Source organism: Pan troglodytes, chromosome 17, assembly GCF_028858775.2.
Source record: "Pan troglodytes isolate AG18354 chromosome 17, NHGRI_mPanTro3-v2.0_pri, whole genome shotgun sequence".
Taxonomy (NCBI): domain Eukaryota; kingdom Metazoa; phylum Chordata; class Mammalia; order Primates; family Hominidae; genus Pan; species Pan troglodytes.
Window position 1 is genome coordinate 56,916,543 of NC_072415.2, and position 19,154 is coordinate 56,935,696.

Here is a 19,154-nt window from a genome sequence, read left to right on the forward strand (position 1 = left end):
TTTCTGAAAACGCTCTGCTAGCGAGCAGATGTGATCAGGGTTTGGCCCTGCAGAAAGTCAACCAGCAGAATCCCTCTAGCATCCCCCCTCCCCCCCCCCCGCAACGGTGGCCATGACCTCTGCTCTTGACTGCTCCTCTGCAGCTTCGACTGGAGCACTGCCACCTCTTGGTAGCCATGGCTTCGTGCTTGGTCTTCAGGATCCTGCCGGTAGAGCCAGGTTTCATCTCCTGTGACCAATCTTGGAAGAAATGCTTCAGGATCTTGCTCCCACCGGTTGTTTAAAATCTCCTCGGAAAGGCTTGCTCTGGCCTGCAGCTGATATTGGTGCCACGGTTTGGGCAGCCGAGTTCCACTCTCACCTGTCAGTCCAAATGAGGAAAACAGAACCATTTGAAGTGTCTATGGTGTCGGCTATTGTTTCTGCTGTCAGCGGCGATTTCGCTTAATGTTTACATTCTCACGTGACTTTCTCTCTCTCTCTCTCTCTCTCAGTGTGTGTGTGTGTGTGTGTGTGTGTGTGTGTGTGTGTGTTTCTTCCGCAGAAAGATAATCGTTATAGCCTGAGAATCGGGGAATGGGGATTCGGGTGTTAAGCCTTTTCTGAGAATTACCCTCCGTGTTGTGTAGAGAAATAAATAAATTTGCTGTGTTTCCAGACTTCCAGCTGCCTCACGAAGAGGATCGTAGTGCAATACTGGCGATGCTTCCAGAGCTCCCTGAATGAGGTTTATCTTGTAAACAGGTGGGAAGAGAATTGAGCTGTCCTGGGTCAGTGTAGTAATGTTACAGCAGGATCCTTAGGTTGATGCTGAATTCTATCTGGGGTAGATTTATATTTTGTGCGGGGGTTGTTTCCTTTCTGTGTTTTCGAGCGGGATTGTCGCTGTGGGAGCAGGGATCTGCTAAGGTTTGTCTCGTTCTCCAGTAATGAATGAGTTTAATGGGTGCAGCCGCTGTTTTCAGTAGCATGCCAGTGGGGGCATCGATGAGCTATGAGGGGCTAGAGCTTGCTCGGATTGTTTCCTTGTGTTTGTGTTTTGAGTTGCGTTTGCTTGTATCATGTTTGTTTTGCATTTTGGCAGGGGAAACGTTTTCCAGGAAGAAAGGTTGTTGCCAGTGGATTTGGTTCCGAGGGGCTGGGGTTTCTGGCTGGGAGTGGGGAGGGGCTGCACCGTGATCGGTGGCTACTCCACCTCCAGTAAGAGCGTGTGGCTTCTCTGCCTTGGGGAGGATATTCTGCTCTCTTGTGAGTTTTGCAAGCCACCCGAGATTCTCTCTTGAATTGCTGTCAAGAAATAGAGACCGGCGTTGTCTCTGGCCCTTGCTGGGGAAGCTTTTCTGAGGTTTTGTGTTTTTAATTTGAGACGGAGTTTGGCTTTTGATGTCCAGGCTGGAGTGCAATGGTGGGATCTGGGCTCACTGCAAACTCGGCCTCCCGGGTTCAAGCGATTCTCCTGTCTCAGCCCCCTGAGTAGCTGGGATTACAGGCGCTCGCCAGCAAGCCCAACCGAGTTTCGTCTTTTTAGAAGAGACCGGATTTCCTCATGCTGGTCAGGCTGGTCTGCAACTCCACACCTCAGGGGGTCCGCCGGCCTCCACCTCCAGGCGTGAGTCACCGTGCCCGGACATGTCTGAGTTTCACAGGGTCGCTTGATTGGATTATGTCCCCTTCCCCGGAACGAATGCTTTTCTGTCTTCCTTAAGGGTAGTATCTCTGTGGCACCCTGTTCTGGCTCCTTACGTGTTCTTCAGGCTTGAAGGCCTCTTTTCACGTGCACCGGCATCCACTCAGGTGCCTGCTTCCAGAAGCTTCCCAGCACCCACTCTGCTGACAGCCAAGGGCACAGGACTTTGATCTCTTCTGCTGCCCTTGCTGGGTTTTGCCTTGCGGCTTAGGTCTTTCTATTTCTCTCTCTACCCCTCACTGTCAGTAACGCCTAAGAACCAAGTTTACTTAATGGTGTGTGTGTGTGTGTGCGCGTGCGTGTGCGTGCTTATGCGTGCGTGCTTATGCGTGCGTGCGTGTGTGTGCGTGTGTCTTTCTTTGTGTGTATGTGTGTGTGTCGTATCTGGCACACGGACCTGTCATTAGCAGCCCGCGTGAAGCCAACAAATGCCCTGAGTTAGAATGCAAACTTTCACCAAAGCTTGCAGGAGCTCGTAGGAGGTGAACTCAGGGTAGTTAACCCGGTCATCTCACGGTAATTAGAAACTCTGATTGGCAGGTTTAGACTTCCTGATGGAGAACCTAAAGAAGCTGATTAAGGTGTCGCCATTCTTTCACAGGGGTTCTGGGTGAAAAGATTGGGATTGATTCTTTGCGGTGCTTAGTAAAAGTAGTTTGACTTAAGGAACGTAACAGTTGTTAGCATTTATGTATGAAATCCAAGAGTTCCTCTCTTCAAATAAACAGCAGGTTTCTTTGAGATGTGCTCCGCTTGTGTCGCCCCGGCTGGAGTGCAGTGGAATGAGGAAGGGTCACTGCAGCCTCCGCTTGCCCAGCTCAGGCGATCCTGCCACCTCAGCCCTCTAAGAAGCTGGGACCACAGGGGCCGTGCCACCACGCCGGGCTCATTTTGGTATCTTTTGTGGAGACGGGGTTTCTCCGTTTGGCCCAGCCTGTTCTCCACCTCCTGGGCTGCAGCGATCTGCTTTCCTCGGCCTCCCAGAGGAGGATGGCTGACGATTACAGGATCATGCCCGGCCTTTTCTCTAAAAGAAAACACCAACAGCAAGAAATCATTTTGCGTAGTCGGAGTTATCAGTGTCAACTGATGGATTGAGAGTTTGTGTCTAAGAAGTCCTTCCTTATGTACTGGATGATTTCAAAAGAAAGGAAAAAAGACGAAAGGGAATCTCACAGCTTGTACCTGATTTGTGATTGCAACTAGGGCGTTATTTAAAAGACGATCAGTGAACCACCAAAGCGGAATTGATCCGAATGCGTTCATAAAATCTTCTGAATTCTGAGGTGTCCTCCAAGCAGGGAGGCAGTGGCTGGGTGTGGGAGGCAAAAATCGCAGGGCCAGCACTTGACACCTGCAGGATTGGGAGGCTGAACTTTGCACCAAGCCAAGGGTTCTGGTGTCCGTCGGAAGTTTCGTTCCCCAGCCCGCATTGACTTTGCATTGGCCCTCCTCCCCCCAGATTTTATGTGTAAGGCAAGTCCTGAGTTTATCGTCGGGAGAATCTTCCCTTGTAGTCTCGAATTGCCTTGGCCATCAGCGGGGCCACTTTCTTGGCAGCCTGTTTTCGGGTTTTGTCCGCGGGCGCCGCGTGCTGATTGCTGCTGCCGCCGCTAATGCTGCCGCCGTCGCCGTCCCCGAGGCCGGAGGGAGCCTGGCTGCTTCCTGCGGGCTTGGGGGCTGGCTCGATGTCTCCATTTCGGGGGTCAGCGGCTCCTGCAGACTCCTCTTGCCTCCTGGAAGCATCATAAGGCGTCTTGGCCACAGAGTTGAAACAGATCATCTTTGTCTGTCGGCCGCTGGGTTTGTTTTCACGTGCGGATCGGATTTTCGTGGTCACTACTCGCAGCCGCTGCTCTCGGGCGTCCCGAAGCCGCAGGTACAGCTCCCGCCAAGACTCGTGCTCCTGTGGCTTTTCTTCCTTGAAGTCCCGGAGACAATGAATCCTCCATAATTCATCTGTCTCTCGAGCGAGTGCGGGATTGTCTTTCTCTGTGCGGTAGAGCTGATCGGGCGTCCACCCTTCCAGAACGGGTTCAAGAACCGAGTAGGGGACCCCTTCCACGTCGCCGAGGGCGTCCGGATTGTTCCTAGGCACCCGGAGGCACTGCTGGCGCAGCGTCGGCACCTGGAGCTGGCAGGCAGGCCTGGAGCCCGAGTACACCGGCATCTTAGCGTTCACTCTGCGTCCAGGGAAAGCAGCTTCCTCCTGGAGCGTTGGCGCGGAGAGTGCTTCTGGGTTTGCCTGGGAGGTCATGGCCTCAAAAGCGGACAGCAGATCGTAGTTGGCCTGCATCCAGGCCTCTGAGGGGTCCCAGAGCTCTGAGAAGACATGGCTGGGCACCGTTTTCGGCCCGGCGGAATCGGCGCCGGCCGCCTGCAGCCTCTCTGACTGGCTTTCCTGGACAGGAGGCGATTTCTGAGCCGAAGCCCCTCGGGACGATTTGTGCCCCTTGCTGTGGCTCCCCACCGCTTCCCCCTGGGGTTGGCCCTGGCAGCCTTGACCCAGCAGAGGCCCACCCTGAGCGGCGTGAGCGTGGCCTCTCCCGGGTTGCTCCCCGGGCACAGCGGGCTCAGGGCCCTCGGGCATCGGGAGGGGAGCGGTGCGCGTTGGAGGGTCCCGATGGGGGCCGGAATCAGCTGGGGCCATTCTGGGGCGCTTTCTCTCGGCTCTGGGCTCGCGACTGGGAGACCTCGGGTGAGGTCTCTGTTGCCCCGGAGGTGTTGTGCGTGCTGTCCGTCTGTGCTCAGGGCTGTGAGATGGGCTCCTGGGGGCCGTCGCGTTTTCTGGGAAGCCCCAGGCCTTTCCCCGGTCCTGAAGAGCCTCCCCGAAGCGCTGTCGGGAAGCGCTCTCCTCAGGGTCCTGTGGGTCAGGCCCGGGGTTTCGGTCCACGAGCACCAGCTTCTTCCACCGGGCCGCCAAGTCTCTGGCAAAGTCGCCCACGTGCTGGTGCTTCCGCAGGCGCTTCACCGTCTTTCTGATTCCAGTCTCCGCCAGGATGTCTGCCGTCATGGGCAAGGCGGAGAGTTTCTGCAAATATTTCTCTAGCTTTTTCGGGTCCGTCTTAGTGGCCAGACGCACCTGCAGCTTCTCCACTGCGGGCAGCGTAGTGGACCCTGCCGCCATCTCGCCAGAGCTGTGCAGGCGTCGCTGTCCTCACGGTCGCGGCTCTGTCCGAGCTCGGGGCGGCGGCACAGGCAGTCTGGGGTGGCCGGTCCTCGCTGCCCGGTCGCCAGGCAGCGACCTCGGGATGTGGAGTCACAGCCTGGAGCGAGCTGGGTCCTCGGAGCAGCGGGCCACTTGGTCTGGAACGCCGGTCCTTGCAGACAGCTGAGCAGGCCCGCTTCTGTTCCTCGGGATGTGCAGCCGCAGCCTGGAGTGACCTGTGCGGTGCGCCGTCCAAGGCGGAGTGAAGCTCCGCTGCCAGAGCCCGGCCTTATATAGCCAGCCCCGGGCCCACCCAGGGCTCAAGACCTGACCCCCTGGGCCCCTGGGCTGCCCCGCCCCGATAGGAATTCATTCCTTCAGCCCAATGCAGCCAATCGGGACGGTCCACGCCTGGTGGACTGCTGTGCCCCGCAGGTTCATTAGGTTAATTGCAGCCTGGACACACCCCACTGAGTTCTACCGTTGGCCCTCCATGTTCCCAGCTTCCACATCTGTGGATTCCAAAAGACAGAGAGAGTATCTTCTTGGGAGTAAAAGCGAAAATAACAACACCGCAAGACAGAATCGTAGGAAGAGGAACCAACAGAGGATGACAGCTCTTTACCTGGGATTGACGTTGTGTGAGGGGACTTGGAAACATTGGTAGAAAAGTGGGATTAAGGGAGAAAGAGGAAAAAGGCGTATTTTACTCCTCAACCTCGGCTCCATGAACATCAAGACCCTTCTGGAAGCGGTGTCTTTTCCCCGCCGTCTAGCCCATCCCTAAAGCCCCCAGGGTCCTGGGAATTTAACTATTTCCATGCAATCTCTTTTCCATTGTTAACTGAAGAAAACTGGGTGCCCCTTACAGGTTTTCCAAGACAAGGAAACAAAGAGAAGTCAGCAGGCGCCAAATCAGGACTGTGAGGTGGACGCCTCACGGTTTCCCATGGCAAGTCTTGCCCAGCTGCCCTTGTTCGAAGAAAGGCATGATCAGGAACACTGTCGTGGTGGAGAAGAACTCTCTGGTGGGGACCTTCTTCGCTCCAGCTTTGGCTAACTTTCTGAAAACGCTCTGCTAGCGAGCAGATGTGATCAGGGTTTGGCCCTGCAGAAAGTCAACCAGCAGAATCCCTCTAGCATCCCCCCTCCCCCCCCCCCGCAACGGTGGCCATGACCTCTGCTCTTGACTGCTCCTCTGCAGCTTCGACTGGAGCACTGCCACCTCTTGGTAGCCATGGCTTCGTGCTTGGTCTTCAGGATCCTGCCGGTAGAGCCAGGTTTCATCTCCTGTGACCAATCTTGGAAGAAATGCTTCAGGATCTTGCTCCCACCGGTTGTTTAAAATCTCCTCGGAAAGGCTTGCTCTGGCCTGCAGCTGATATTGGTGCCACGGTTTGGGCAGCCGAGTTCCACTCTCACCTGTCAGTCCAAATGAGGAAAACAGAACCATTTGAAGTGTCTATGGTGTCGGCTATTGTTTCTGCTGTCAGCGGCGATTTCGCTTAATGTTTACATTCTCACGTGACTTTCTCTCTCTCTCTCTCTCTCTCAGTGTGTGTGTGTGTGTGTGTGTGTGTGTGTGTGTGTGTGTTTCTTCCGCAGAAAGATAATCGTTATAGCCTGAGAATCGGGGAATGGGGATTCGGGTGTTAAGCCTTTTCTGAGAATTACCCTCCGTGTTGTGTAGAGAAATAAATAAATTTGCTGTGTTTCCAGACTTCCAGCTGCCTCACGAAGAGGATCGTAGTGCAATACTGGCGATGCTTCCAGAGCTCCCTGAATGAGGTTTATCTTGTAAACAGGTGGGAAGAGAATTGAGCTGTCCTGGGTCAGTGTAGTAATGTTACAGCAGGATCCTTAGGTTGATGCTGAATTCTATCTGGGGTAGATTTATATTTTGTGCGGGGGTTGTTTCCTTTCTGTGTTTTCGAGCGGGATTGTCGCTGTGGGAGCAGGGATCTGCTAAGGTTTGTCTCGTTCTCCAGTAATGAATGAGTTTAATGGGTGCAGCCGCTGTTTTCAGTAGCATGCCAGTGGGGGCATCGATGAGCTATGAGGGGCTAGAGCTTGCTCGGATTGTTTCCTTGTGTTTGTGTTTTGAGTTGCGTTTGCTTGTATCATGTTTGTTTTGCATTTTGGCAGGGGAAACGTTTTCCAGGAAGAAAGGTTGTTGCCAGTGGATTTGGTTCCGAGGGGCTGGGGTTTCTGGCTGGGAGTGGGGAGGGGCTGCACCGTGATCGGTGGCTACTCCACCTCCAGTAAGAGCGTGTGGCTTCTCTGCCTTGGGGAGGATATTCTGCTCTCTTGTGAGTTTTGCAAGCCACCCGAGATTCTCTCTTGAATTGCTGTCAAGAAATAGAGACCGGCGTTGTCTCTGGCCCTTGCTGGGGAAGCTTTTCTGAGGTTTTGTGTTTTTAATTTGAGACGGAGTTTGGCTTTTGATGTCCAGGCTGGAGTGCAATGGTGGGATCTGGGCTCACTGCAAACTCGGCCTCCCGGGTTCAAGCGATTCTCCTGTCTCAGCCCCCTGAGTAGCTGGGATTACAGGCGCTCGCCAGCAAGCCCAACCGAGTTTCGTCTTTTTAGAAGAGACCGGATTTCCTCATGCTGGTCAGGCTGGTCTGCAACTCCACACCTCAGGGGGTCCGCCGGCCTCCACCTCCAGGCGTGAGTCACCGTGCCCGGACATGTCTGAGTTTCACAGGGTCGCTTGATTGGATTATGTCCCCTTCCCCGGAACGAATGCTTTTCTGTCTTCCTTAAGGGTAGTATCTCTGTGGCACCCTGTTCTGGCTCCTTACGTGTTCTTCAGGCTTGAAGGCCTCTTTTCACGTGCACCGGCATCCACTCAGGTGCCTGCTTCCAGAAGCTTCCCAGCACCCACTCTGCTGACAGCCAAGGGCACAGGACTTTGATCTCTTCTGCTGCCCTTGCTGGGTTTTGCCTTGCGGCTTAGGTCTTTCTATTTCTCTCTCTACCCCTCACTGTCAGTAACGCCTAAGAACCAAGTTTACTTAATGGTGTGTGTGTGTGTGTGCGCGTGCGTGTGCGTGCTTATGCGTGCGTGCTTATGCGTGCGTGCGTGTGTGTGCGTGTGTCTTTCTTTGTGTGTATGTGTGTGTGTCGTATCTGGCACACGGACCTGTCATTAGCAGCCCGCGTGAAGCCAACAAATGCCCTGAGTTAGAATGCAAACTTTCACCAAAGCTTGCAGGAGCTCGTAGGAGGTGAACTCAGGGTAGTTAACCCGGTCATCTCACGGTAATTAGAAACTCTGATTGGCAGGTTTAGACTTCCTGATGGAGAACCTAAAGAAGCTGATTAAGGTGTCGCCATTCTTTCACAGGGGTTCTGGGTGAAAAGATTGGGATTGATTCTTTGCGGTGCTTAGTAAAAGTAGTTTGACTTAAGGAACGTAACAGTTGTTAGCATTTATGTATGAAATCCAAGAGTTCCTCTCTTCAAATAAACAGCAGGTTTCTTTGAGATGTGCTCCGCTTGTGTCGCCCCGGCTGGAGTGCAGTGGAATGAGGAAGGGTCACTGCAGCCTCCGCTTGCCCAGCTCAGGCGATCCTGCCACCTCAGCCCTCTAAGAAGCTGGGACCACAGGGGCCGTGCCACCACGCCGGGCTCATTTTGGTATCTTTTGTGGAGACGGGGTTTCTCCGTTTGGCCCAGCCTGTTCTCCACCTCCTGGGCTGCAGCGATCTGCTTTCCTCGGCCTCCCAGAGGAGGATGGCTGACGATTACAGGATCATGCCCGGCCTTTTCTCTAAAAGAAAACACCAACAGCAAGAAATCATTTTGCGTAGTCGGAGTTATCAGTGTCAACTGATGGATTGAGAGTTTGTGTCTAAGAAGTCCTTCCTTATGTACTGGATGATTTCAAAAGAAAGGAAAAAAGACGAAAGGGAATCTCACAGCTTGTACCTGATTTGTGATTGCAACTAGGGCGTTATTTAAAAGACGAGATCAGTGAACCACCAAAGCGGAATTGATCCGAATGCGTTCATAAAATCTTCTGAATTCTGAGGTGTCCTCCAAGCAGGGAGGCAGTGGCTGGGTGTGGGAGGCAAAAATCGCAGGGCCAGCACTTGACACCTGCAGGATTGGGAGGCTGAACTTTGCACCAAGCCAAGGGTTCTGGTGTCCGTCGGAAGTTTCGTTCCCCAGCCCGCATTGACTTTGCATTGGCCCTCCTCCCCCCAGATTTTATGTGTAAGGCAAGTCCTGAGTTTATCGTCGGGAGAATCTTCCCTTGTAGTCTCGAATTGCCTTGGCCATCAGCGGGGCCACTTTCTTGGCAGCCTGTTTTCGGGTTTTGTCCGCGGGCGCCGCGTGCTGATTGCTGCTGCCGCCGCTAATGCTGCCGCCGTCGCCGTCCCCGAGGCCGGAGGGAGCCTGGCTGCTTCCTGCGGGCTTGGGGGCTGGCTCGATGTCTCCATTTCGGGGGTCAGCGGCTCCTGCAGACTCCTCTTGCCTCCTGGAAGCATCATAAGGCGTCTTGGCCACAGAGTTGAAACAGATCATCTTTGTCTGTCGGCCGCTGGGTTTGTTTTCACGTGCGGATCGGATTTTCGTGGTCACTACTCGCAGCCGCTGCTCTCGGGCGTCCCGAAGCCGCAGGTACAGCTCCCGCCAAGACTCGTGCTCCTGTGGCTTTTCTTCCTTGAAGTCCCGGAGACAATGAATCCTCCATAATTCATCTGTCTCTCGAGCGAGTGCGGGATTGTCTTTCTCTGTGCGGTAGAGCTGATCGGGCGTCCACCCTTCCAGAACGGGTTCAAGAACCGAGTAGGGGACCCCTTCCACGTCGCCGAGGGCGTCCGGATTGTTCCTAGGCACCCGGAGGCACTGCTGGCGCAGCGTCGGCACCTGGAGCTGGCAGGCAGGCCTGGAGCCCGAGTACACCGGCATCTTAGCGTTCACTCTGCGTCCAGGGAAAGCAGCTTCCTCCTGGAGCGTTGGCGCGGAGAGTGCTTCTGGGTTTGCCTGGGAGGTCATGGCCTCAAAAGCGGACAGCAGATCGTAGTTGGCCTGCATCCAGGCCTCTGAGGGGTCCCAGAGCTCTGAGAAGACATGGCTGGGCACCGTTTTCGGCCCGGCGGAATCGGCGCCGGCCGCCTGCAGCCTCTCTGACTGGCTTTCCTGGACAGGAGGCGATTTCTGAGCCGAAGCCCCTCGGGACGATTTGTGCCCCTTGCTGTGGCTCCCCACCGCTTCCCCCTGGGGTTGGCCCTGGCAGCCTTGACCCAGCAGAGGCCCACCCTGAGCGGCGTGAGCGTGGCCTCTCCCGGGTTGCTCCCCGGGCACAGCGGGCTCAGGGCCCTCGGGCATCGGGAGGGGAGCGGTGCGCGTTGGAGGGTCCCGATGGGGGCCGGAATCAGCTGGGGCCATTCTGGGGCGCTTTCTCTCGGCTCTGGGCTCGCGACTGGGAGACCTCGGGTGAGGTCTCTGTTGCCCCGGAGGTGTTGTGCGTGCTGTCCGTCTGTGCTCAGGGCTGTGAGATGGGCTCCTGGGGGCCGTCGCGTTTTCTGGGAAGCCCCAGGCCTTTCCCCGGTCCTGAAGAGCCTCCCCGAAGCGCTGTCGGGAAGCGCTCTCCTCAGGGTCCTGTGGGTCAGGCCCGGGGTTTCGGTCCACGAGCACCAGCTTCTTCCACCGGGCCGCCAAGTCTCTGGCAAAGTCGCCCACGTGCTGGTGCTTCCGCAGGCGCTTCACCGTCTTTCTGATTCCAGTCTCCGCCAGGATGTCTGCCGTCATGGGCAAGGCGGAGAGTTTCTGCAAATATTTCTCTAGCTTTTTCGGGTCCGTCTTAGTGGCCAGACGCACCTGCAGCTTCTCCACTGCGGGCAGCGTAGTGGACCCTGCCGCCATCTCGCCAGAGCTGTGCAGGCGTCGCTGTCCTCACGGTCGCGGCTCTGTCCGAGCTCGGGGCGGCGGCACAGGCAGTCTGGGGTGGCCGGTCCTCGCTGCCCGGTCGCCAGGCAGCGACCTCGGGATGTGGAGTCACAGCCTGGAGCGAGCTGGGTCCTCGGAGCAGCGGGCCACTTGGTCTGGAACGCCGGTCCTTGCAGACAGCTGAGCAGGCCCGCTTCTGTTCCTCGGGATGTGCAGCCGCAGCCTGGAGTGACCTGTGCGGTGCGCCGTCCAAGGCGGAGTGAAGCTCCGCTGCCAGAGCCCGGCCTTATATAGCCAGCCCCGGGCCCACCCAGGGCTCAAGACCTGACCCCCTGGGCCCCTGGGCTGCCCCGCCCCGATAGGAATTCATTCCTTCAGCCCAATGCAGCCAATCGGGACGGTCCACGCCTGGTGGACTGCTGTGCCCCGCAGGTTCATTAGGTTAATTGCAGCCTGGACACACCCCACTGAGTTCTACCGTTGGCCCTCCATGTTCCCAGCTTCCACATCTGTGGATTCCAAAAGACAGAGAGAGTATCTTCTTGGGAGTAAAAGCGAAAATAACAACACCGCAAGACAGAATCGTAGGAAGAGGAACCAACAGAGGATGACAGCTCTTTACCTGGGATTGACGTTGTGTGAGGGGACTTGGAAACATTGGTAGAAAAGTGGGATTAAGGGAGAAAGAGGAAAAAGGCGTATTTTACTCCTCAACCTCGGCTCCATGAACATCAAGACCCTTCTGGAAGCGGTGTCTTTTCCCCGCCGTCTAGCCCATCCCTAAAGCCCCCAGGGTCCTGGGAATTTAACTATTTCCATGCAATCTCTTTTCCATTGTTAACTGAAGAAAACTGGGTGCCCCTTACAGGTTTTCCAAGACAAGGAAACAAAGAGAAGTCAGCAGGCGCCAAATCAGGACTGTGAGGTGGACGCCTCACGGTTTCCCATGGCAAGTCTTGCCCAGCTGCCCTTGTTCGAAGAAAGGCATGATCAGGAACACTGTCGTGGTGGAGAAGAACTCTCTGGTGGGGACCTTCTTCGCTCCAGCTTTGGCTAACTTTCTGAAAACGCTCTGCTAGCGAGCAGATGTGATCAGGGTTTGGCCCTGCAGAAAGTCAACCAGCAGAATCCCTCTAGCATCCCCCCCCCCCCGCAACGGTGGCCATGACCTCTGCTCTTGACTGCTCCTCTGCAGCTTCGACTGGAGCACTGCCACCTCTTGGTAGCCATGGCTTCGTGCTTGGTCTTCAGGATCCTGCCGGTAGAGCCAGGTTTCATCTCCTGTGACCAATCTTGGAAGAAATGCTTCAGGATCTTGCTCCCACCGGTTGTTTAAAATCTCCTCGGAAAGGCTTGCTCTGGCCTGCAGCTGATATTGGTGCCACGGTTTGGGCAGCCGAGTTCCACTCTCACCTGTCAGTCCAAATGAGGAAAACAGAACCATTTGAAGTGTCTATGGTGTCGGCTATTGTTTCTGCTGTCAGCGGCGATTTCGCTTAATGTTTACATTCTCACGTGACTTTCTCTCTCTCTCTCTCTCAGTGTGTGTGTGTGTGTGTGTGTGTGTGTGTGTGTGTTTCTTCCGCAGAAAGATAATCGTTATAGCCTGAGAATCGGGGAATGGGGATGCGGGTGTTAAGCCTTTTCTGAGAATTACCCTCCGTGTTGTGTAGAGAAATAAATAAATTTGCTGTGTTTCCAGACTTCCAGCTGCCTCACGAAGAGGATCGTAGTGCAATACTGGCGATGCTTCCAGAGCTCCCTGAATGAGGTTTATCTTGTAAACAGGTGGGAAGAGAATTGAGCTGTCCTGGGTCAGTGTAGTAATGTTACAGCAGGATCCTTAGGTTGATGCTGAATTCTATCTGGGGTAGATTTATATTTTGTGCGGGGGTTGTTTCCTTTCTGTGTTTTCGAGCGGGATTGTCGCTGTGGGAGCAGGGATCTGCTAAGGTTTGTCTCGTTCTCCAGTAATGAATGAGTTTAATGGGTGCAGCCGCTGTTTTCAGTAGCATGCCAGTGGGGGCATCGATGAGCTATGAGGGGCTAGAGCTTGCTCGGATTGTTTCCTTGTGTTTGTGTTTTGAGTTGCGTTTGCTTGTATCATGTTTGTTTTCCATTTTGGCAGGGGAAACGTTTTCCAGGAAGAAAGGTTGTTGCCAGTGGATTTGGTTCCGAGGGGCTGGGGTTTCTGGCTGGGAGTGGGGAGGGGCTGCACCGTGATCGGTGGCTACTCCACCTCCAGTAAGAGCGTGTGGCTTCTCTGCCTTGGGGAGGATATTCTGCTCTCTTGTGAGTTTTGCAAGCCACCCGAGATTCTCTCTTGAATTGCTGTCAAGAAATAGAGACCGGCGTTGTCTCTGGCCCTTGCTGGGGAAGCTTTTCTGAGGTTTTGTGTTTTTAATTTGAGACGGAGTTTGGCTTTTGATGTCCAGGCTGGAGTGCAATGGTGGGATCTGGGCTCACTGCAAACTCGGCCTCCCGGGTTCAAGCGATTCTCCTGTCTCAGCCCCCTGAGTAGCTGGGATTACAGGCGCTCGCCAGCAAGCCCAACCGAGTTTCGTCTTTTTAGAAGAGACCGGATTTCCTCATGCTGGTCAGGCTGGTCTGCAACTCCGCACCTCAGGGGGTCCGCCGGCCTCCACCTCCCAAAGCGATGGGAATAGAGGCGTGAGTCACCGTGCCCGGACATGTCTGAGTTTCACAGGGTCGCTTGATTGGATTATGTCCCCTTCCCCGGAACGAATGCTTTTCTGTCTTCCTTAAGGGTAGTATCTCTGTGGCACCCTGTTCTGGCTCCTTACGTGTTCTTCAGGCTTGAAGGCCTCTTTTCACGTGCACCGGCATCCACTCAGGTGCCTGCTTCCAGAAGCTTCCCAGCACCCACTCTGCTGACAGCCAAGGGCACAGGACTTTGATCTCTTCTGCTGCCCTTGCTGGGTTTTGCCTTGTGGCTTAGGTCTTTCTATTTCTCTCTCTACCCCTCACTGTCAGTAACGCCTAAGAACCAAGTTTACTTAATGGTGTGTGTGTGTGCGCGTGCGTGTGCGTGCTTATGCGTGCGTGCTTATGCGTGCGTGCGTGTGTGTGCGTGTGTCTTTCTTTGTGTGTATGTGTGTGTGTCGTATCTGGCACACGGACCTGTCATTAGCAGCCCGCGTGAAGCCAACAAATGCCCTGAGTTAGAATGCAAACTTTCACCAAAGCTTGCAGGAGCTCGTAGGAGGTGAACTCAGGGTAGTTAACCCGGTCATCTCACGGTAATTAGAAACTCTGATTGGCAGGTTTAGACTTCCTGATGGAGAACCTAAAGAAGCTGATTAAGGTGTCGCCATTCTTTCACAGGGGTTCTGGGTGAAAAGATTGGGATTGATTCTTTGCGGTGCTTAGTAAAAGTAGTTTGACTTAAGGAACGTAACAGTTGTTAGCATTTATGTATGAAATCCAAGAGTTCCTCTCTTCAAATAAACAGCAGGTTTCTTTGAGATGTGCTCCGCTTGTGTCGCCCCGGCTGGAGTGCAGTGGAATGAGGAAGGGTCACTGCAGCCTCCGCTTGCCCAGCTCAGGCGATCCTGCCACCTCAGCCCTCTAAGAAGCTGGGACCACAGGGGCCGTGCCACCACGCCGGGCTCATTTTGGTATCTTTTGTGGAGACGGGGTTTCTCCGTTTGGCCCAGCCTGTTCTCCACCTCCTGGGCTGCAGCGATCTGCTTTCCTCGGCCTCCCAGAGGAGGATGGCTGACGATTACAGGATCATGCCCGGCCTTTTCTCTAAAAGAAAACACCAACAGCAAGAAATCATTTTGCGTAGTCGGAGTTATCAGTGTCAACTGATGGATTGAGAGTTTGTGTCTAAGAAGTCCTTCCTTATGTACTGGATGATTTCAAAAGAAAGGAAAAAAGACGAAAGGGAATCTCACAGCTTGTACCTGATTTGTGATTGCAACTAGGGCGTTATTTAAAAGACGATCAGTGAACCACCAAAGCGGAATTGATCCGAATGCGTTCATAAAATCTTCTGAATTCTGAGGTGTCCTCCAAGCAGGGAGGCAGTGGCTGGGTGTGGGAGGCAAAAATCGCAGGGCCAGCACTTGACACCTGCAGGATTGGGAGGCTGAACTTTGCACCAAGCCAAGGGTTCTGGTGTCCGTCGGAAGTTTCGTTCCCCAGCCCGCATTGACTTTGCATTGGCCCTCCTCCCCCCAGATTTTATGTGTAAGGCAAGTCCTGAGTTTATCGTCGGGAGAATCTTCCCTTGTAGTCTCGAATTGCCTTGGCCATCAGCGGGGCCACTTTCTTGGCAGCCTGTTTTCGGGTTTTGTCCGCGGGCGCCGCGTGCTGATTGCTGCTGCCGCCGCTAATGCTGCCGCCGTCGCCGTCCCCGAGGCCGGAGGGAGCCTGGCTGCTTCCTGCGGGCTTGGGGGCTGGCTCGATGTCTCCATTTCGGGGGTCAGCGGCTCCTGCAGACTCCTCTTGCCTCCTGGAAGCATCATAAGGCGTCTTGGCCACAGAGTTGAAACAGATCATCTTTGTCTGTCGGCCGCTGGGTTTGTTTTCACGTGCGGATCGGATTTTCGTGGTCACTACTCGCAGCCGCTGCTCTCGGGCGTCCCGAAGCCGCAGGTACAGCTCCCGCCAAGACTCGTGCTCCTGTGGCTTTTCTTCCTTGAAGTCCCGGAGACAATGAATCCTCCATAATTCATCTGTCTCTCGAGCGAGTGCGGGATTGTCTTTCTCTGTGCGGTAGAGCTGATCGGGCGTCCACCCTTCCAGAACGGGTTCAAGAACCGAGTAGGGGACCCCTTCCACGTCGCCGAGGGCGTCCGGATTGTTCCTAGGCACCCGGAGGCACTGCTGGCGCAGCGTCGGCACCTGGAGCTGGCAGGCAGGCCTGGAGCCCGAGTACACCGGCATCTTAGCGTTCACTCTGCGTCCAGGGAAAGCAGCTTCCTCCTGGAGCGTTGGCGCGGAGAGTGCTTCTGGGTTTGCCTGGGAGGTCATGGCCTCAAAAGCGGACAGCAGATCGTAGTTGGCCTGCATCCAGGCCTCTGAGGGGTCCCAGAGCTCTGAGAAGACATGGCTGGGCACCGTTTTCGGCCCGGCGGAATCGGCGCCGGCCGCCTGCAGCCTCTCTGACTGGCTTTCCTGGACAGGAGGCGATTTCTGAGCCGAAGCCCCTCGGGACGATTTGTGCCCCTTGCTGTGGCTCCCCACCGCTTCCCCCTGGGGTTGGCCCTGGCAGCCTTGACCCAGCAGAGGCCCACCCTGAGCGGCGTGAGCGTGGCCTCTCCCGGGTTGCTCCCCGGGCACAGCGGGCTCAGGGCCCTCGGGCATCGGGAGGGGAGCGGTGCGCGTTGGAGGGTCCCGATGGGGGCCGGAATCAGCTGGGGCCATTCTGGGGCGCTTTCTCTCGGCTCTGGGCTCGCGACTGGGAGACCTCGGGTGAGGTCTCTGTTGCCCCGGAGGTGTTGTGCGTGCTGTCCGTCTGTGCTCAGGGCTGTGAGATGGGCTCCTGGGGGCCGTCGCGTTTTCTGGGAAGCCCCAGGCCTTTCCCCGGTCCTGAAGAGCCTCCCCGAAGCGCTGTCGGGAAGCGCTCTCCTCAGGGTCCTGTGGGTCAGGCCCGGGGTTTCGGTCCACGAGCACCAGCTTCTTCCACCGGGCCGCCAACTCTCTGGCAAAGTCGCCCACGTGCTGGTGCTTCCGCAGGCGCTTCACCGTCTTTCTGATTCCAGTCTCCGCCAGGATGTCTGCCGTCATGGGCAAGGCGGAGAGTTTCTGCAAATATTTCTCTAGCTTTTTCGGGTCCGTCTTAGTGGCCAGACGCACCTGCAGCTTCTCCACTGCGGGCAGCGTAGTGGACCCTGCCGCCATCTCGCCAGAGCTGTGCAGGCGTCGCTGTCCTCACGGTCGCGGCTCTGTCCGAGCTCGGGGCGGCGGCACAGGCAGTCTGGGGTGGCCGGTCCTCGCTGCCCGGTCGCCAGGCAGCGACCTCGGGATGTGGAGTCACAGCCTGGAGCGAGCTGGGTCCTCGGAGCAGCGGGCCACTTGGTCTGGAACGCCGGTCCTTGCAGACAGCTGAGCAGGCCCGCTTCTGTTCCTCGGGATGTGCAGCCGCAGCCTGGAGTGACCTGTGCGGTGCGCCGTCCAAGGCGGAGTGAAGCTCCGCTGCCAGAGCCCGGCCTTATATAGCCAGCCCCGGGCCCACCCAGGGCTCAAGACCTGACCCCCTGGGCCCCTGGGCTGCCCCGCCCCGATAGGAATTCATTCCTTCAGCCCAATGCAGCCAATCGGGACGGTCCACGCCTGGTGGACTGCTGTGCCCCGCAGGTTCATTAGGTTAATTGCAGCCTGGACACACCCCACTGAGTTCTACCGTTGGCCCTCCATGTTCCCAGCTTCCACATCTGTGGATTCCAAAAGACAGAGAGAGTATCTTCTTGGGAGTAAAAGCGAAAATAACAACACCGCAAGACAGAATCGTAGGAAGAGGAACCAACAGAGGATGACAGCTCTTTACCTGGGATTGACGTTGTGTGAGGGGACTTGGAAACATTGGTAGAAAAGTGGGATTAAGGGAGAAAGAGGAAAAAGGCGTATTTTACTCCTCAACCTCGGCTCCATGAACATCAAGACCCTTCTGGAAGCGGTGTCTTTTCCCCGCCGTCTAGCCCATCCCTAAAGCCCCCAGGGTCCTGGGAATTTAACTATTTCCATGCAATCTCTTTTCCATTGTTAACTGAAGAAAACTGGGTGCCCCTTACAGGTTTTCCAAGACAAGGAAACAAAGAGAAGTCAGCAGGCGCCAAATCAGGACTGTGAGGTGGACGCCTCACGGTTTCCCATGGCAAGTCTTGCCCAGCTGCCCTTGTTCGAAGAAAGGCATGATCAGGAACACTGTCGTGGTGGAGAAGAACTCTCTGGTGGGGACCTTCTTCGCTCCAGCTTTGGCTAACTTTCTGAAAACGCTCTGCTAGCGAGCAGATGTGATCAGGGTTTGGCCCTGCAGAAAGTCAACCAGCAGAATCCCTCTAGCATCCCCCCTCCCCCCCCCGCAACGGTGGCCATGACCTCTGCTCTTGACTGCTCCTCTGCAGCTTCGACTGGAGCACTGCCACCTCTTGGTAGCCATGGCTTCGTGCTTGGTCTTCAGGATCCTGCCGGTAGAGCCAGGTTTCATCTCCTGTGACCAATCTTGGAAGAAATGCTTCAGGATCTTGCTCCCACCGGTTGTTTAAAATCTCCTCGGAAAGGCTTGCTCTGGCCTGCAGCTGATATTGGTGCCACGGTTTGGGCAGCCGAGTTCCACTCTCACCTGTCAGTCCAAATGAGGAAAACAGAACCATTTGAAGTGTCTATGGTGTCGGCTATTGTTTCTGCTGTCAGCGGCGATTTCGCTTAATGTTTACATTCTCACGTGACTTTCTCTCTCTCTCTCTCTCTCTCAGTGTGTGTGTGTGTGTGTGTGTGTGTGTGTGTGTGTGTGTGTGTGTTTCTTCCGCAGAAAGATAATCGTTATAGCCTGAGAATCGGGGAATGGGGATTCGGGTGTTAAGCCTTTTCTGAGAATTACCCTCCGTGTTGTGTAGAGAAATAAATAAATTTGCTGTGTTTCCAGACTTCCAGCTGCCTCACGAAGAGGATCGTAGTGCAATACTGGCGATGCTTCCAGAGCTCCCTGAATGAGGTTTATCTTGTAAACAGGTGGGAAGAGAATTGAGCTGTCCTGGGTCAGTGTAGTAATGTTACAGCAGGATCCTTAGGTTGATGCTGAATTCTATCTGGGGTAGATTTATATTTTGTGCGGGGGTTGTTTCCTTTCTGTGTTTTCGAGCGGGATTGTCGCTGTGGGAGCAGGGATCTGCTAAGGTTTGTCTCGTTCTCCAGTAATGAATGAGTTTAATGGGTGCAGCCGCTGTTTTCAGTAGCATGCCAGTGGGGGCATCGATGAGCTATGAGGGGCTAGAGCTTGCTCGGATTGTTTCCTTGTGTTTGTGTTTTGAGTTGCGTTTGCTTGTATCATGTTTGTTTTGCATTTTGGCAGGGGAAACGTTTTCCAGGAAGAAAGGTTGTTGCCAGTGGATTTGGTTCCGAGGGGCTGGGGTTTCTGGCTGGGAGTGGGGAGGGGCTGCACCGTGATCGGTGGCTACTCCACCTCCAGTAAGAGCGTGTGGCTTCTCTGCCTTGGGGAGGATATTCTGCTCTCTTGTGAGTTTTGCAAGCCACCCGAGATTCTCTCTTGAATTGCTGTCAAGAAATAGAGACCGGCGTTGTCTCTGGCCCTTGCTGGGGAAGCTTTTCTGAGGTTTTGTGTTTTTAATTTGAGACGGAGTTTGGCTTTTGATGTCCAGGCTGGAGTGCAATGGTGGGATCTGGGCTCACTGCAAACTCGGCCTCCCGGGTTCAAGCGATTCTCCTGTC

At 55.2% G+C, this 19,154-nt stretch overlaps 3 protein-coding genes across 11 annotated transcripts in view; 1 reads left to right on the plus strand and 2 right to left on the minus strand.

Moving 5' to 3' along the window:
• The window catches only part of KATNAL2 (katanin catalytic subunit A1 like 2), a 409,798-nt gene that overhangs the window by 148,709 nt on the left and 241,935 nt on the right, over window positions 1-19,154 (plus strand). The gene's annotated exons all lie outside the window — the stretch shown is intronic.
• LOC129137895 (elongin-A3) lies at window positions 3,177-4,814 on the minus strand. Its single transcript, XM_054672197.2, has one exon. The coding sequence runs from the start codon at window positions 4,812-4,814 to the stop codon at window positions 3,177-3,179; it is 1,638 nt and encodes a 545-aa protein (XP_054528172.1).
• On the minus strand, window positions 9,075-10,712 carry LOC134808678 (elongin-A3). Its single transcript, XM_063796128.1, has one exon. The coding sequence runs from the start codon at window positions 10,710-10,712 to the stop codon at window positions 9,075-9,077; it is 1,638 nt and encodes a 545-aa protein (XP_063652198.1).

Excerpts from the sequence above, each read along its gene's own strand:
- LOC129137895 (XM_054672197.2), bottom strand. The coding sequence starts at position 4,814 with ATGGCGGCAGGGTCCACTACGCTGCCCGCAGTGGAGAAGCTGCAGGTG.
- LOC134808678 (XM_063796128.1), bottom strand. The coding sequence starts at position 10,712 with ATGGCGGCAGGGTCCACTACGCTGCCCGCAGTGGAGAAGCTGCAGGTG.